Below are 18238 nucleotides of genomic sequence, written 5' to 3'. Positions count from 1 at the left end.
ACAGTCCACTCTCAAAAAATGGCCTGTAATTTTGTCATTTACTCCCAATCAAAATTACAAAGAAAAGAGAGGGCACCCATATGTCCAAATCATGAATCACAACTCTAAAGTTGAATGATGTGAAGTGAATGAACTAAAGAGGGACTAAGCATGTTGTGTGTTGTATGTCAGGTTTCAGGATTCAGTTAATCTGTACTCCAGTAAGCCAATCATCTAATTGAAACAAAATTGCAGTATATAATCTGGTCAAACTGTAGTTGCAAGATAAATTGAACTGTTTGACACTTGTCATGTCATAGTCTTTGCCAGTTTAGTTAACTGAAAACGGTAGTGTAAACCTGGGCACACCATTCTTGTTTGCAGTAAGATGAATGTATTACAGCTAACTTGGGCAATTTACTGCATAAGCAAGTTTTAGGCTCTCAGACATCAGCTACACATGTTCCCTCTTGCCTCCTCTTTTCCAGTTTAAAGATTTGTTCTACAGAGAGAGAGAGAAGTACTGCAAATAAACAAGTTAATCTGAGGAAGGTTTCCTTGAGTAAAATAGCTAGTTAATTACTCCTACAAGATGTTTGATCAGTTCTGTGTTATCTTTCAGGCAATAAACAGTTGTCCTCAGAAACAACTGCACAGAGTATAATTCACAAGTTGACATCACACTTTACAAAAGCACATCTCAGTTTACAGGAGTACATCTCACATTCACTAATATTCAGTAGACAGAGAATAAGTGGTTCAGAGAATACACACATTCAGTAAATTCAGTAAAGATGAAGTAGAGAAGAGAGGTTCATACCCAGGTTGTAAGAGTATATAAGGGGTATTTTCACCAACTTACAGAGAGTATTTGAAAATTTGGTCACTACAGGACCACTACACTACTCCATGTCACTACTGTTCAGAAACAAACTTGGCTGAAAATACAGTCATTCTAAAATTCTAAATGCATTAACAACATTTAAATTCAGTTAACTGTTTTTTCAAGTAAATAGCATAAAACTACTAGTTTACAGGCTTTGGTTCCAAAACACTACCACTTTTTAATTTTTCTCAGAAAGCTACCGAACGCGCGGTCGGCTGTTTCAAAAAACCCAAATCGCCGGGTGCTTAGCAATTGATCACGATTATGACAGGTCGGCCCCGCGCGTAGAGCTCTGATTGTTTGACCGTTTGTTTGGCCGTTAGGGGTGGGCCTCACACAAATTTAAAAAAGCAATCAGTTCCTTGCATTTCTTTGCAAAAAGCAATCAGGTCCTTGCTCCAGATCAGGGCAGCCATGGCGCTACTCCTCGCGACGTCACCTCCTCCGGTCGGCGAGCTGCTCGGCGCCCACTGCCGGTGATCACCGGGGCTCAACCCTGGTCGCTCCTTCGCCTCACCTCCTTCTCTCCCTGCCTATCTACGCCCCCACCGACCTGTGCTGCACGACGCCGCAGTGCCGGTGGCCGCCTCTCTGCGCTAGCTCCCATGGCGGGCGGCGAGCCGTGGTGACCCCATGGGAGCGGCGAGCTGTGGTGACCCCATGACGGGCGTCGACCCCCAGCAGGTCCAGATGGCGGGCGACGGCGCGGTGACCCGAGGGGAGCTCCATGGCGGACGGCGCGGCGGCCCTCAGCGCCTCCCGATGGCGCGCGACAGCGTGGCGACCCCTGCCGAAGCCCCATGGCGCGCGGCGGAGACTCCAGACGGCGCGCGCGGCAGGGTCGCCAGCCTCTGGTATGCCTCATCGTCTCCACCTTGCCACCAGGAGGTCCGGCGAGCTCCTACCATCAACCGCAGCAGAGTGGGGCTCGAAGTGGCATAGGGCGGCGGCCGGACGTGGCACAGGACGGCAGCGTGGAGTGTGGTCGGCGGCCATGGCGGTTCTGTGTTGTTCTTGACGAGCAGGGAGAGTGGAGGAGAAGGGAGGCAGAGAGGAGAAGAGGAAGATAAGAAGAGACACTGACATGTGGGCCCCACATGTCAGTTAACGGTCAAACTAACAGTCAAACTAACGCTTTGTTTAGGTGTGGACCTGACCTGTCATAATCGTGATCAGTTGATAAGCACTCAGCGATTTGGGTTTTTTGAAACAGCCGACCACCCATTTGGTAGTTATCTGAGAAAAATTAAAAAGTGGTAGTTTTTTGGAACCAAAGCCTGTAAACTAGTAGTTTTATGCTATTTACTCTGTTTTTTCAGAAACACACACAATACAGGATGTGAAGATGACCCGACTATTTTTCAGAAACAGAATTCGGAGTGGTTCAAAAAGATCCATTCCAATGACAAAATTCAGTTAACTGTTTCAAGCTGAGACTAGTTCACTGAAACCTGTGCACACCATTTAAAATGATTTGTCAATTAAACATTTAAATAAAAAACTACAGTACATCATGACTCAATAGCTAGACTAGTTCACTGAAAGAAAAAGAAAATGCACAAGATCAGGACTCAAGCTGAGACTAGTTTCTGATTTACTCATGATTGAAAATGTCAAATTGCTTTGCTTTACAACCAATGAGGAGGCCCACATCAAGGAGTCCCCTATTACGGAAAGCTACACTACAAACCAAATGAAAAAGAATTATCAACATTCACTTGAACCTGGTTTGATTTGCTTAATTACCCGACAGCATGCCGATAAAAGAACTCTAACACCGAGACGTGATGTCACCGCCTCAATTTAACCCAACTAGAGGAGACCTCTGCATCAGCACTACAATGTAAGCTACCATGCCAGCACCTCTGTCCCTGGATCTAAAGAAAAGGGTGTGAAACCAGATACAAGTTGTAGAAGAACTAGTTTCTATCTCATCTTGTTTTACATCTCTCTCTCTCTCTCCCAATCATGTCCAGATCGAAAGCATCAAACTTTAGCGGCAATCAGTAAACAAACGCCGATATTGACGCGTTACGTTGGCTCTAGATGTGCAAATGGGTCGCTTAATCTTCTGAATCTCTGGATCAAACTAGAAATGCCCACATCAAGGAGCAAATTGACAGTTTTGACAGTGAACTTTAGTCTGAATCTTAGCATCAAGTAGTTTCAGTACTCACCTCTGAATCTGAAATCTTGAACAGGAGTGGACGGCCTTGAGGTGCTGGACGATGGTGTCGTGGCTGAACAGGAGTGGACGGCGTCGTCTACCTGCTGGCGACGGCGACACGGGGTGGAAGGCGGCGTCGGCTTGCTGGCGAAGGAGCTGCGGCGTGGCGGGGCCGCCGGCCGAAGATGACGCGGGAGCGGCGGGGTAGGGCTGTGGGGGGAAGGGATGAAGTCGACGGAGACTAGCCGGTTATCCACGACGCGCAGGTGAACCAGGCGGCGGCAAAAATTGAACCTTGCCGCCTGCTCTATTTTGGCAGGGGAACGAGCCGGCGGCGTGGGGGGCGTGGGGGGAGAGGCGACAGCTACGTGGTGCGTCAGAGAGGTGGGTGGGGGGAGCAAGGTGGCGTGGGGCGTGGGGTGGAGGGTCGGAGGCAGCGCCGTCGCCGGAGTGGGGGAGCGACGAAGAGAGCGAGGAAGGAGACGGGGTGGACTGCGGGTTTGGTCGGGACAGTTCGAAGGAGTAAATTGCGAAAAAGCCCTTGCGACATGTTTTTCGGGACGAAGGGAGTAGAAGATTGGGTTATGCAGTCTATGAATCACATGGAAGTGACGGTTATGGTAAACGATCAAGTTGGCCCTTTACGTGAAACGAAACAAGGACTTAGGCAATGGGCTTCTTTTCCCCTATTCTGCTTGATGTAGTTATGGATGTGTTGAATTTGCAACGAAGAAAAGACAAGGTTTGTTGCAAGGCATTGTTCCTTATCTACAAGAATATAATGTTGTCATGTCCCCAAACGACATCTAGTGTGCTGCAAATCTAAATCTTATATTGTGTTAATTTGGGCTCTTGTCTAGCCTGAAAGTAGTTTTCCACAAGCGTGAGACATCTTTACTTTCAGTAAAGCCAAGGAAAAAGGGATAGCTATCCTTCCATATGTTGCGTGGAAGGAGTAAAAAGTCTTAATTATTTAGGTATTCCTTCAACTATTGTTAGACTGAGCAATAAGTATTGGAAGCGAAAAAAGCTCAACACCTGGAAAATATCACAATTGTGGTGGTAGACTTACACCAAGACACTCAGATGCTAGATGACATGGATTGTCTAGTTGTGGAGGATTTCAACTATATTAGGTACCCCAGTAGTAGTAGAAAAAAAGATGGAGGAAAATTTCATAAAAGGTTTGAGTTTAATACAACAATTAACTCTCTCACTCTTGTTGACATACTATGCAAAGGAAGAAGCTACACTTGGGCTAATATGCAAGAGGCTCCCTTTATTGGAGAAGTTAGACCGGTGCTTCTTCTTTGAATCATGGAAATTACCCTAGCACATTAGAAATGCCTCTCGCAAGACCTACTTCTACGACACACCTTGTGTCAAATTTCATAAGAGAGATGGTCGCCTCCATCCCTAAATCAACAATATTTTAGGTTTGAAAATGTCTAGTTGCAGTACCAAGGCGTCAAAGAAAGCAATCGAAACATTTGGGAGTAGTTCAAAAGATTGATAGCGCTAAAAGATTTAACTTCTAAATTCAAGAGGTTATGAAACATGTTAAAATGTGATATAGATATCTTCCCAATCTGGCTGGCACCATTCAATCAACAATTTTTGTCATTATCTTCTATGATAGTATTGGGGAATTCATGTCAATCTCTACTCGGGAATGGAATGAAAGACAAGGTAGTACGGGTGCGAGTGGTGGTGGTGCGTCCGTGGACACACCACCTGCTTGTTGTCATCATCTTTCTCGTCCTCGTTGGCACCATCCTTCTTGTCGTCGTCCTTCTTCTACTCCTTGGCTGGGCCGACAGAAACGATGTGCCTTCCAGGGAAGAACTTGCGTAGCTTGGCGACGGCGTCGACAAGGTCCATTCTGCCGATCACCGTCATGTTCTGGTCCTTCATATGCACAGCCATCAGGTGATTCCTGAGCTAGAGAGGAGAGGTCCTCAGAACAAGTTCAAACTGAACCAGTCATTTTGGGTGAATTTTTATGCATTAGGCCACAATTCCTCTCCATGATCACGAAAAAGCAAAGCAAAACAGATAATTAAGCAATAGAGGGGAGAAAGAGCATTACCATGGAGACCTAAGTTGGCCTTGAGCCCCCTCCGCTTCAGCTTGTCATCGTCCATGTCCAGCTTCAGCACAGCCTTCTGCACCCGACCATCAGACAACAAATACCATCAGAACCGTGAACAGCAAAACCAAGGGTCGCAACTAAAATCAGGAAAGACCCCCCCCCATTCCCCGTACGATCCGCCGCAGTCACCTTCTGTCAGCAACGCAGCCCCAGCTCCAGTCCAGACTACAAGGCCATTGGCAAGGAGAAGGTGGGAAGAGAAGGAAACAACCATTGGGCCAACAACACGGCCCAAACACAAGACAAGGTTGTTGGGATGGTCAGCTAGCCCAGGCTGGGCCCATTAACTACAATGTCTCTCCCTTGTTCTTACTAAAGGAAGGTACCTCATCTCATCTCACTTGGAGAGGAGGAAAGTGGCTTCAGCCAGGATCTGTAATCGTTGAATCCATTTGAACTCTTTGTGTGGGTGGAACAATCCGTCGAAAACTATGGTTTCTTCCATCATTGAGACAGCAGAGAGCTAGATCCTTACAATTGGTATTCAGAGCTATCGGTCCTAGGTTCACGAGTCCTGGAGATCCCCAAGCACCACCACGAGACCAGGTACAAGGATAGACGATGGGAGCAAGCCATGGAATAGCACTCGTCGGAAGTGCGAGAGATCTACGAGCTTCTCAAGTCAGACTCCAATTCCATGGATAAGCGCTTCAAGGATCAATGAGAAAACTTGTTGTTGGTTGTCCACAAGATGCTCAATGATACGACTTAGACGCTTGACAACATCATCATAATGCAAGTCGACGGTGTACACGCGGAGTTGAGCGGCGACATCGTGCAAATTCACTCAGATTTGTTCAAATATGAAGGGTGACCAATTCAAACACCTAAGGCGAGGTCAGTGGCCAAGGCGACTCCACGTGGTCTCTTTGCAGCCAGCATGGCATAGCCGGTCGACGACCAAGGCGCGGATTGAGAGCATCGGGGGAAGGCACATAGCATCTATGTCCCTCCTCCGGTATGATAAGAAACAAGGGGGGCTGAGAATGGTTGATATGGGGCAATGAATGTATGTTTGTTGTGTATAAGTAGCTCTAGTAAATAGAGATGACGATGTAATCTAGCAGGAATTAGTTGGAAATAACTATAAAAAATCTACCTTATCCGTTTGTAAATTGAAACATGAGCGGTCTCATTTTTGGCAAGGCCCGAAGAAGGTGAATTCCTTTTCTTCTAGTGTTGTAGGAAATGGTAGTAAAGGGAGAGAGAACTAGGTTATGGAATGATTTTCGGATAGGAAATAAACTCATATGTGTTAAGCTTGCTTTTTTGTCGTGTAATCCAAAATTTAGCGTAAATATTAGTGCAGCTACATTTTTTGAGAGGGATGGGGAAGCATTAGGTTTAGAAGAGTTACTCCTTGTGTGCAAAAAGGCCAAGGGCCATATGTTAAGTCACATAAACCCTTAAAAAAATACATCTAAGTTTTTGGGAGTGCAAAAGTTTTCTTCCTCATATACGCAACAACAGCGCGTTGCAAGTATGCATCACTCTAATGCAGAGGCCGGGGAAATCCCCCTTTTCGAAGAAAAAAAACGCAACAACAGCGCGTTGCAAGTAAAACTCTGTGGCATACAACTATAACATTTTTGAGACAGTGCCCCCCAAAAATAGAAAAACCAAAAACGGATTTATATTTTCGAGGTTGCAAGAAGGCACAATATTAGGCCTACACAATTAATATCAGTATCAACGAGCCGTAGTAACATGGAGAATCTCAGCCACCCACAATCATCACACAACTATGCCAATCATAGTGCGATTTCGCATGATTCAGCTGAGCTGAATTTAATTATACTCCTATGACATGAATCGCGATGGTTTTAGTGCTGATTTACACTCTCTTTTTTCCATCAGGAGAACAAACCATTTGGGCAGCATTTTCTGAAATTCAGATACCATCAAAAGTTCTTTCTCTTTATATATAGCTCTTCTCACTCTACAAACTGATCAGCAGACGCATGCAGGTGTAGTACTGCCACTAGCATCCCGGCGGTCGACATCTTCCCAGAAATAAGCCAAACAGCACCTATCGATGCAATGCAACTGGTAATTACGCGGTGGTATACGTAAGTGCAACGCACGCCGTCGATCGCTGCGTCTGGTGGGCTGATGAGTACAGCAACCACCAACCACCGGCAGCGGCGGCGGCGGCGGCAGAGGAAGACAGGCAGGACAGCGACGAAATGTACAGGGGAAGATGGGCGGCGGCGGCGGCGCGTGGGCGTCGATCAGCAGATGACGCACGAGTTGGGGTCCTCCTCGGCGCTGTGGACGATGTAGCGCGGCTGCGGCGGCATCGGGTACCAGTAGGGCGGGCACACCGGCACGGCCGGCTTCTTGTCGCCGCCGTCCTTCTTGTCTCCGTCTTTCTTGTCGCCGCCATCCTTCTTGTCGCCCTCTTTCTTGTCTCCACCGGCCTTCTTGTCCCCGCCGCCGTCCTTCTTGTCGTCTTTCTTGTCGTCCTTCTTCTCCTCCTTGGCTGGGCCGACGGAGACGATCTGCGCGCCGGGGAAGAGCTTGCGCAGCTTGGCGACGACGGCGACGGGGTCGACGGTGCCCACGACGGTCATCTTCTGCTCCTTCATGTCCACGCCAAGCTGGTCGATGCCTGAGGCGGTCCAAATTCAGGTACGGATGAGGATTCCGGCCTTCAATTCCGCCCATAATTACTTCCGTGCGACGAAGCAGAGCAAGAGGAAACGGGGATGAGAGATGAGCTCGTACCGTGGAGACCGGAGACGGCCTTGAGCGCCTTGGCCTTGTGCCTGTCGTCGTTCACGGCCAGCTTCACCACAACCTTCTGCGGTCGTCACACAACAGAAAACAAATCAGCAAACCGCAGGAGCAAAAGCAAGAGCCGCAAAAGGGAACCCAAATCAACCCCCAGCTCGATCGATCGACAGCAGGTAATCACGCACCTTCATGGCGGCGAGCGACCCGGGAGGGTGCTTCAACTGCGGCGAGTTGCTCTCGGCAAACTCAGCAGCGGGACAAGGCGGGAGGGCGGAGCGAAATGGAACGGCCGGCGTATGGAGTGTACTCTCTCTCTCTCTCTGGTCTCTGGCGATGGATTCTGTGGCTACTGACGACGGACAAATGGTGTGTGATAGTAGTAGTATATCTGGGCGGCAAGGGAGTGGCCGGCCACTGGTTTTATAGGCGGCCAGGCAGGGGCGAAAGCAAGGCCCGGCGTTCGCGTTTACGTCGGGGCCAAGGAAGCCGCGACGAAGCTCGCCCGCGGTCTGAATCGCGTGGTATCAAACACCGGTGGATTATTATGCTGAAAAAACAAACGCCGTTGGATAACCGCACGGCGGCAAGACTTAATCATAAGGATCGATTTGGCGCCTTCGTTAGAGCATCCATCTACTGCCGCGCGCTTCCAACCCTTCTCAAATGTTTGCACGGACGCCCGATCAGTGACTGATTAAACGAAACCAACCCAGATGAACTCTTAAACCGGTCCGAAACGTCCGGGCTGACCGGGTGCATCAGGGCGCGTCCGCCACGTTGGATCGGCCTACGCTGGCCCACCCGACTATAATCGTCCTCATCCGCTCCACGGACCAAACGCTAGCCACTTCACTTTAGTCCACTCCACTTCATTCCGCCCCCAAAATCCCGTCCAACGATCTCCGGCTTCCCTGGCATGGCGGACATCGGATCTGAATGGCCAGTCCGAATCCGTCAACTGGGGTGCCGTCCTATGGAAGTTGGAGGATGCAATGGCTATCCGCAGTGCCCTCCGCCCACTGCTCTCGGGAGGACTGCGCCTGACCGACGGCGGGGTCTGCCCGGGGCGAGTCCATTGTGTAGGTGCATCGGGCGCTCAGATCCTTTGGGATTGGATCATCGCGATCCTCCGGGAGCTTTCTGATCTCCCTTTCCCTACCACCGATCCATCGAAGTATGAGTGCTACCTGGACCGGTGTGCCCGCCATGGAAAGAAGAGGATGAGGGTTGTCGAGGCCCGCCTCGCTGCCGACATGGAGGCGGCAAGGCAGCGGATGCGGCGGCGCGTGCTGCCGCAGAGGAGGAAGCCATCTGCGTCCGCATCGTAAAGAAGCGGCAGCAGAGAAACACGCGCGCCCTCATCCTAGAGCAGAATCGGATGGTCAGTGCGATGATCGGACTGCCCCCCAAGGAGGAGGAGGACAGCGACAGGTCAAACAACTCTGACGATAAGCAGATCCGGCTTGATCCATACTGCGTTTTCGACCGCTACTTCTGCGAGAAGGACGGCAATGGCGCTCGGAAGGGCAAAGACAGTCGTGGATAATCTTCTCCATAGCCAGTATGTAGTAGAACATGCCAAAAATTGGTAGTCCGATGGCATGTCCAGATGTAGTAACCGGGTGATATGTGTTGCATCATTCACGTTTACGTTGCATGACTTTGTATGGTCGTGATAAGGAAATTTGAGGCGTGACCGGTCAGTGCACGCGGAAGTGCTCGGGCGCGTCCGCGGGCATTTGGGTGGACATATTTGCTAAGTCCAGCTGTAGATGCTCTTATCTGGCTCGGTGTGTTCGGGTCCGACATTGTTTTTTTATGGTAGTATGTGTCTCATTTATATCATAAAGATCAAAGATCATAGTACATGTCACGTAAACGCCGACCTAACAAACCTAAAAGACAGTAGAATGCTGGCCCTTGCACAAAGGAACGCCAGCCAAAAGAGGAAATTACAATCAAGATCGAAGAATTGTTTGAGCCTGACACCAATGTCACCTATCTCTGACCACAGCAGCAACCAAAGGAAAAAAATGATGGATCACCTCCTCACCCGAGCTCGAAGCGGCTCCATCGCTGATATGCAGCAGACCTCCAAGGTGGCTCACCAAAGATGAAATCATTATCATTCAACGATACAGACCAGAGTACATGCGGACTGGTGACCAGAGTATGGGTTTGAGGTGAACTGGTGACGGATGCGTCAACGGGTCCATGCGGTGCGCGAACGGCTACATTTGTTGTTAGCAATGTTATGCTTAGTCCCGGAAAACGTAGTAGGCAAGAACTAATTAAAATGTGGGCTCATGGATCATGGATGACGTGCTACTAATGCAGTGGGGATGGAATATTGTTATCACAACCCGCAGTTAATAATGCATTAGGCCATAATCAGATGTTAGGGCTCGTGAACGAAGTACATCATTCATGTGGGGACTCGTTTTAAAACTAGAAGAATGGCCTGCGCCTTTCTAGCTACGGGGGTTTCTATGAAATAAAAAACTGTACTGAACTAATCAACCTATCTAGTTTCTTTACAATTTCTCCTGGAGCAAGATAATTTGTTTATGACTATTTTTAGATAAATAAATAAATGCCCAACTCTATGTATGCAAAACCGGACGAAAGCGAAATAAAATGTGCATGCATGCGTCCCTTTCTTTCATGTGAGCACTGGAGTATGGGCTGTGCTGCAGTGCGTAATCAGTCCGGAAAAACTGAAAGCTCGGAGATTTTATGGTCAGTAATAAAGGTGGATTTGAGAAAAAAAATTGCCCTTTCGGTTGCATCCATCCATCGCTTTTGCTCGGCCGCTACATCTGGCTGCTGTTGCGCGCTTGGTGGGGAAGGAGAAGAGCCGTGCGCGCGTGGAGGTCTCCCGAGATGACGCGCGACGGCGACGGGGGACGGCCGCAAATCTGCTGGGCGCTATTGGCTTGCCGCTACAGTGGCCACCGGCCGGACGACCATGCCGAGTCGTGTCGACGCTTGGAGTTTCTTGTTTCAAGCATCGACCATTGGAGTTGGAGTGTAGCGCTCTGTCGACTGTCGCTGGCTCTTGCCAACACCGGCCGGACCATCATTGCTACTACAGCGACTGAGGACATGGTTAGTACGTAACTACTGTGACTGTTGTTGAAACTTGAATACTGAGGACATGGAACGCTTCTAGCAGGTTCGTGGTTCCCCTTGGCGGCTAGATAAGCCCGAGCTGTCCGTTCGCTGCCTAGAGAAATCAGGGTTTGCAGAATAATGGAAGGGGATTAGCATGATGCATGTGCATGCGTCAACCGGTCAACGGTCCATGCGGTGCCCGAACAAACCGGCAGCCCACGTAGACGCACAGACTGATAGCTCATTGACGGGCCACTTGCTATTGACAATGGACGGGGGATGGCCGCGCGCGGTGGCCAGTGGCCGGGACGACGACCTTGGCGAGTCGTCTCTCTCGTGATCGTATGAACGGGCACATGGTGGGCGGGGGTGAGCAACTGCTAGCGGGCATTGACTGGACGACCGACTTTGGAGCTATGGAGATCCATGGACCGATCTGGGGTTGGAGTGTAGTGCAGTGCTGTCGCTGGCTTTTTTGCCAATTCTGGGATTCGATTCGATCCCAATACACCCGGGCCTCATCATCATCGTCTTTGCTACGGCGAGCGCAGACGGTCGGTCCAGTTCTGCGCCCACCGCCGGTCAACCGTCGACCATGTACGGCCCGGAACGACCAAAAAAAATGTACGGCCTGGAATTAGTAAGAGGGAGGTAGTACATAACTTAAACAGTATACGAATGATCGTACCCGCTTCAGAGTCTGCTGGGGAATCGGATGCACGGCTAACTAACGGTTTGGTCGCATGTGCATCAGTAATCAGTCAGGGGAATAATCAGCGTGGCCTCCTCTTGAAACTTGGGTCGTTGGGGCATACACCGTTGCCTGCCTGCCTTTGGGTCGCCACAGAAGAAAATCAGTCCAAAAGCTCGCAACCCTTTTTCCACATTTGAAGAGACGAAGCTCGATCATCGCAGGTCACCTCGGTCAGAAAGGTGTAGTAGTAGCAGGGCGAGACGTCGTGTCGCTATGGAATGGAAGCGTGCTTATTAATTCCATCGTTCCTCCCGCGAGAAATGGATAAAATAACCCATAGAAAATGGTTAGAGGAAAATTCTTGGTGAACTGGTGACTGTTATTGCAGTGGGGATGGAATATGTTTTTGTTACTACTACGACCCGTGGTTATTGGTTAACAAGGCATTAGGTCGTAATCAGGTGTTAGGGCTGGTGAACGAACAAATATATATGTCAAGTGATCGCGTGGGTAACCGCACACGGTGTTGTAGTAAAGGTGGATTTGAGATTTTTTTTTCCTTTCGGCTCGATCGATCGGTCGCTTTCGCTGCTGCTGTTGGTTGCGATTGGTGTGGAGGAGAGCCGTGGGCGCGTGGAGGCCGGTGTGTGAGTCGGACTCGGGATGGGACGGATGACGCGCGACGGGGCCGGTCGGGCCGGGACGACCTTGCCGAGACATGTTCACTCGTAGTGCGTGCACGTCCGGCCGGGCGTCAGTCAGCTGCGAGGATTGGAGCGTAGTGCAGCTAGCTTTTGCCAAATAGTGCCCGGCCTTGGCTGATCATCGTTGCTACTACAGCGACGGACAGAGGAGGAGATGGCTGGCACGTAATCCATCGTCGCTCCTGCCGCCAGCCATGGCGAAAGGCAGGACTGCGACTGTTTTCGAATACTTAGACGATGCTACGTCATGGAATGGAACGCTTCTAGCTGGCTGGTTCCCCTTGGCCACTAGTGAGCGGCCGTGCAAGACAAGCTAAAACCTACACTGCCTACGGTAAGTAACTGGCTCAAGCAACTAACTAGCTAGCGATCGATAGCGATCTCGCAGCACAGATAGCCGGATCGACCGTTTTCTTATTTTATTATAAATAAGCATAAATAAATGTATATGCATCTCGCAAAAAAAAAGGAAACCTTACTATAGGCGCGTCTCGCTTTGGCCCGTGTCGGTGACGAGTCCAGCGAATAATGCATGCGATGCGTACGATGCGCGACGACATCTTGGAGTCCAAACCATCCCTTTCAACTGACGTACTCACGATAAGCGCATATATGGACCAACAGGGGCGCCTTTCCTCGGGCGGGATGCTGACGGCCTATCCTCCGGCAACCAGACCGACCCTCGGTCGGGTACGCTGCCGTGGAAATTTTGGCGACAGTAACACTCCGTGAGCACAATCGGGAGCATGCGTACCCCGTAGACGATAACCGTCGCGGGGTCGCCGGCCGGCCGGAAAAGGAGTATCGCCGCGTGTGTGCGTGTCCTTCGTCCACGACACTCGCTCAGTCGCTCTCGGCGTCGGCCTCCCACGAAAGGGAGGAAGAAAACAGAGCAGCAGGATCGCCGTCCGTCCAAAAGGCTGCCAGGTACCACGAATCTATGACTTGATCTTGCTCCATCCAGCGCATCTCGATCAACTTTGGAGTCCGAACCGTCCCTTCTTTGCCTCCAGATCGAAATCACGGTGGGCGAGATTATCATCATACAATAATGGAAGGCACGCATGCGTCAATGGTCAATGAGGTGCGAGCACAAAGCAGGAGTCCATCCACACACTGATCCATTAGCCAGCTTAGCTAATCTAAATTATCATGCATAAATAATGGAGGGACGACCAATCAAACTGAATTAATAACAAATGAAAAAGGTTTAAGATCTGTGGTTAACAATTTATTTGGTCCTAATGAGATGTTAGGGCTCGTGAACAAGCTATATGTCAAGTGGGGCTTAAAATGGGAAATTATTATAGCTTGCCAACTTCAGTTTTCTAGGACTTCCCAGCAAACGCCTTCTGTGCCGTCGGACGTAGTGCACGGATCTTAGAGCAAGGGGTGGTCGCCACCTCATTTTGTGCACACATTCGCTACATTCACGAACGGCACAAACCGGGAGCATCTTTTCTCCCCCACTCCTCTCTTGTTCCCGATACCAAATCTACGACCTCGCTGCTCCGAGTGGTTGTCGTAGATGATTCACTGACGTGGCTCGGGCTAGCTCTCCCAGTGCTGCGGTGGTGGCTGACACACCCATCCCCATCCCCGGGAGGAGGCGGAGCTAAAGGGTGCGTGAGGAGGCTGGGAATAGAGGGGGGACGAGCAGTTGCGGATGCCTAAGGCCGACGCGACGCTGCATGAGGAGCCAGAGCGTGGAGGGGGAGGCGCCGTTGTGCCTTGCAACCAATTGCATCCCTGCAGGGGACATACTCTAGCGTGGGTGACTGACGCCTTGGCCTTGAACCACGTGAGTCTAGCTGCTTGTCATGGCCGCCTCCGGTTGCCGCAAGGAGCTCCTGCGCCCGACCGTGACCTCCTCATCCCTTAGCTTTTTCTCCCCTTGCTCGCTCCCTCCCCTTCCCCGCTTTCTTCCTATGTTTTTACATGGCCCAAACCTGCGTTCGGCCTGATTAATAACTAATCAAAAGGTGTTGATGGATGACGTGCAGTTGCAGTGTAGGTGAACTTTTGTTACATGCAGTTAACAATGCATCGGGGTCATAATCAGGTGTTAGGACCCGCGAATGAACTACTATTTTTTTTTCAAAAAGGATGAACTAGTATATCTTGTAGCGATTTTAAATTTCGGTCGATATAACGCTGAGGGGTGTGACCTTGAATATGATCACCGACCGGTGCGAAGATAGGTAGATGTGGTATCATGTATGTAGGCAGGGTAGATACCCTTTTGCTTCCATGGACCGATGTGGCATTGCAGTGCATTGCTGTCGCTCAACACAAACATGGATCAATCGAAACCTTGAGAGCAAAGGATCTCCATAAAAAAAATGTGCGTGCTAATTAATTACATCGTCCACTAAACCGTTCAGCTTTCACAATCTTCCGTCGTGAAACGGATTAAACAATTCGCTGGATAGTGCTGGAAGGAAAATCATGATGAACTTGTGACGGATGCGTCAACGGTCCATGCGGTGTACGGGAACGGAACGGCAGGAGTCCATCCACCCACACCACACCACACCGATAGCTACATTTGCTGTTAATAATGTTGGGTCGACCAATCGCCCTGCAGATAGGTTCCGGAACGTAGTAGGCAGGAACGAATTAGAATTAAAATGTGCTCGTGGATCATGCATGACGTGCTATTATTGCAGTGGGGATGGAATAAGTTTTTCGTCATTACGACCCGCAGTTAATTAACAATGCATTAGGTCGTGATCGGATGTTAGGACTCGTGAACGAAGTAAGTATATATCATCGAGTGGAGTTTTTAATTAACCAGATATAACAGTGAGGCGTGCAACCGCACGGTGTTGTAGTGCGTAATCAGGAAAAGCTAAAAGCTCTGAGATTTTACCGTGGAATCTTCATTTCTGCCTTTTGGCTCGATTGGTGGCTTTTGTTCCGGCGGTATAGCTGGCTGCTGTTGCGCTCGGTGGGGAAGGAGAGCCGTGTGCGCGTGGAGGGCTGGCGAGCCGGGATTCTGGACGGGACGGATGACGCGGGACAAGGCCGGTGGCGCCGGGGGACGGCCGGGAATCTGCACGGTGCGATTGCCGCTGCAGTGGCCACTTGTCCGGCCGGGCTGGTCAGCTAGCGAACAATGGTATCAGGAGTACAATTTGGTTATTATTAGTGAAATTTGATCATAATTATGGTGATAAAAACTGAGCATGACAACATACACAAAGCAGAGTGTACACTCAACATTCAGGCATATGATCTGACCTGAGGTGCACTGACTGATGTTCTACTCATATGGTTATCATTAGCTAGCACTGCTGCTACTACTGCTATGACTTGTCAATCAGGCCAAGCCAATTACAGATTGTCATCAGTTTCATGTAGAGTAGCGCCTATGATGTTCCTTGGAAACTGGAGCCTTCACTTGCCAAAACAACTACTCAAATGTTGTTAGTACATGTCCGCCACGTTGCCCCGTGCGTAACTGTGCAACATGTTGAGCTTCTGCGCGAGTTCCACGTCCGACTCGGAACTGAAGTAGACGAGGTCCATCTCTAGCATGCCATCCACGCTGCCGGTTCCACCATGGGTGATATCGTCAGGGATGTACTTGGCGTCATCTGGATACACGATCTTCCTCGCGGCATGCACGCCATAGTGGCAACGGCCTATTATATATGATTACAACAAAATAAAACATGGCAGTGATTATTTATTCAGCAAGAGACACAATATACGGTAATAAGCCAATTCAAAAAAAATAAAAAAAATAGGGCTAGTGCATGAAAGCATGACAAAGGTGTGGTACAGCAAGTCTGAAGCAGATGAAAGTACTATCAGGTACTACCTCTGTATAGTGATCTGAAAGGTCTAATTAGTCATGCGGCAGCAGAAAAGTAGGGGACTTACCCGCATATATATATATATTTTTTGAGGGGACTTACCCGCATATTCATAGGGTAGAGGGCAGCAGAATTCTGGCTTTGGCTCACGTGAGTCCCACAACTCAGCGAAAAATAGAGTCCTCTGGAGCTTGGGATCAGAAGTAGCCAAGAAGTTAATGTGGTAGCGCGTAGTATGAATGAAGGGGTAGTGACCTTCGCTGCTTTCCTCCACACCCAAGGTAATATCAAGTTTATAGTTTGGTCCCTACAGCAAGCAAGCAAGAGTGTTGGTCAAATGAACAAGGTAAAGCGAATATACGCACGTGGCACCTAATGATCGAAAACAACTTTAATTAATGCCCCTACGTACCCAAAAATGTCGTTCCATGTAATCCTGCAGCACCTGTTCAATCTCTGAACGTAACCAGCTCCTGAACCCCTCATATGCTGATCTCTTACTTGACACCACCCCCAAAGCATGTTCACAAAGCTGAGGAGCTTGCACGGTACCACTAGTTTTAGCCTCGGATTTGTTGAGCCACATGGCCGACATACGTGATCTCATGCCATCAATGTTCAACACACCACCACTGGTTTGAGCCTCGGTTATAAATGAGAGCAGACTGCTTCGCTCATCGGGCATGAGCAGCAGCAGCCGGTGCAGTTCACCCAGCTCAAGGGGTAGCGGGTGTCCAGCAGCCATGGCCGCCTCGTGTAAGTGGTTCCTCTCTCTTGCTGATGATAACATGTCAACAACGTGCACTGCAGAGTTTCTCCATAGCGCAAGCAACTGAGGATTGGGGGTCGGCGAGCAAAGCAAGCTTTACAAGCCCCTCGACGGAACGAACCACTGGGCGGACAAGAGTTAAGGGGTCCAGGACGTCATTGTACTCTGCAAACTTGGTGCGGTCAGAAAGTGGGAGAGAGGAGCCACAGGTGTCGTACCAAATGGAGTTGAGGATGATGTTGGATAGAGGGTCACAGGAGCCGTAGCAGTGTCCGGCTGCGCATGAACGAGCCCGAGGGTGTGGGCAGCAACTTAAGCGCTTTGATGTAGAAGTTGTGAATCATGCCATGTAGGTGCATCTCGAGAGACTGCAGGTAATTGCAGGCGTCACCGCTCATGGGGGGAAGGGCCTTCGGCATCCTCGCCAATTCAGCTTGGGCGAGCTCCACCTTTGTCGAGGAGGCAACCTACTACTCCTGGTTGTTGTCGCCGGCGTGGTAACAAGTCTGACGGCGGGGTGAGCATCAATTACCATCGGTGCTAATGAAGGACCAGTAAGAGAGGAGTGTGAATGGGGGGTTTGTGCAGCGAGGGGAGAAGAGTGTGAGGGGTTTTGTGCGGTGCCGGGAGAGGAGTAGGGAGTAATGGTTGTCTCGTCTCTTCTCTCCTACTTCCCAAGGCATGCATGTGAGGGCCACTGATGGTTCTGGAGCCAGGCTAAATGAAAACGATTTATTCGAATGTTCCTACTCACTGAGGCTCAGCAGTGCTTTAAGGTTCATGCGGGCAAGAATTATGGTGCAATCCAGACTTTCAAAGGGGCAAAAACAGCATCCCCGGAGCTTGTATGGAGACACCCTTATATTTCTTAACCTAATGTTGCACGTAATTTTAAAATGAGCATCTGTCTAGTGAATAAATCCGTTAAGAGCAACAACGACTCCCACCCCAAAATAGAAAACGAAAATAGAGTTTATGTTTCCGAAATCACAGTGAGGCACTATATTAGGCCTAAAACAGATTAAATCTACAAGCCCGAATAACAGGGAGAATCTCAGCCACCCGCAATCATCACAATAGCATACCTATCATAATCATCTCGTAGGAACTGGAATCAATTGCGATTTAATGACAAAATACAATCTCATGAGTTTTAGCACAGCCGGATATTTTTGTGATAACGCTTTTCCCGTCAGGAGAGAACAAACACAAGTAC

At 49.5% G+C, this 18238-nt stretch overlaps 1 protein-coding gene across 1 annotated transcript; it reads right to left on the bottom strand.

Moving 5' to 3' along the window:
* Nucleotides 1–7080: 7080 nt before the first annotated feature.
* Nucleotides 7081–8395, bottom strand: LOC109753566 (heavy metal-associated isoprenylated plant protein 39). The gene is made up of 3 exons (XM_020312488.3): nucleotides 8106–8395; nucleotides 7912–7987; nucleotides 7081–7795 (listed from the first exon to the last, which is right to left on the bottom strand). The coding sequence occupies exons 1-3, from the start codon at nucleotides 8109–8111 to the stop codon at nucleotides 7416–7418; spliced, it is 462 nt and encodes a 153-aa protein (XP_020168077.1). The 5' UTR covers nucleotides 8112–8395; the 3' UTR covers nucleotides 7081–7415.
* Nucleotides 8396–18238: the final 9843 nt, after the last annotated feature.

Source organism: Aegilops tauschii, chromosome 2 (assembly GCF_002575655.3).
Source record: "Aegilops tauschii subsp. strangulata cultivar AL8/78 chromosome 2, Aet v6.0, whole genome shotgun sequence".
NCBI lineage: Eukaryota > Viridiplantae > Streptophyta > Magnoliopsida > Poales > Poaceae > Aegilops > Aegilops tauschii.
Note: the sequence above shows the minus strand (reverse complement) of the source record. Positions and strands in the feature narration are given on the sequence as shown.

What these genes read in the sequence shown, in the direction of transcription:
- LOC109753566 (XM_020312488.3), bottom strand. An exon ending in GGCCGTCTCCGGTCTCCACG is followed by an intron (nt 7,796 to 7,911) that starts GTACGAGCTCAT and finishes GGACCGCCTCAG; the next exon opens with GCATCGACCAGCTTGGCGTG.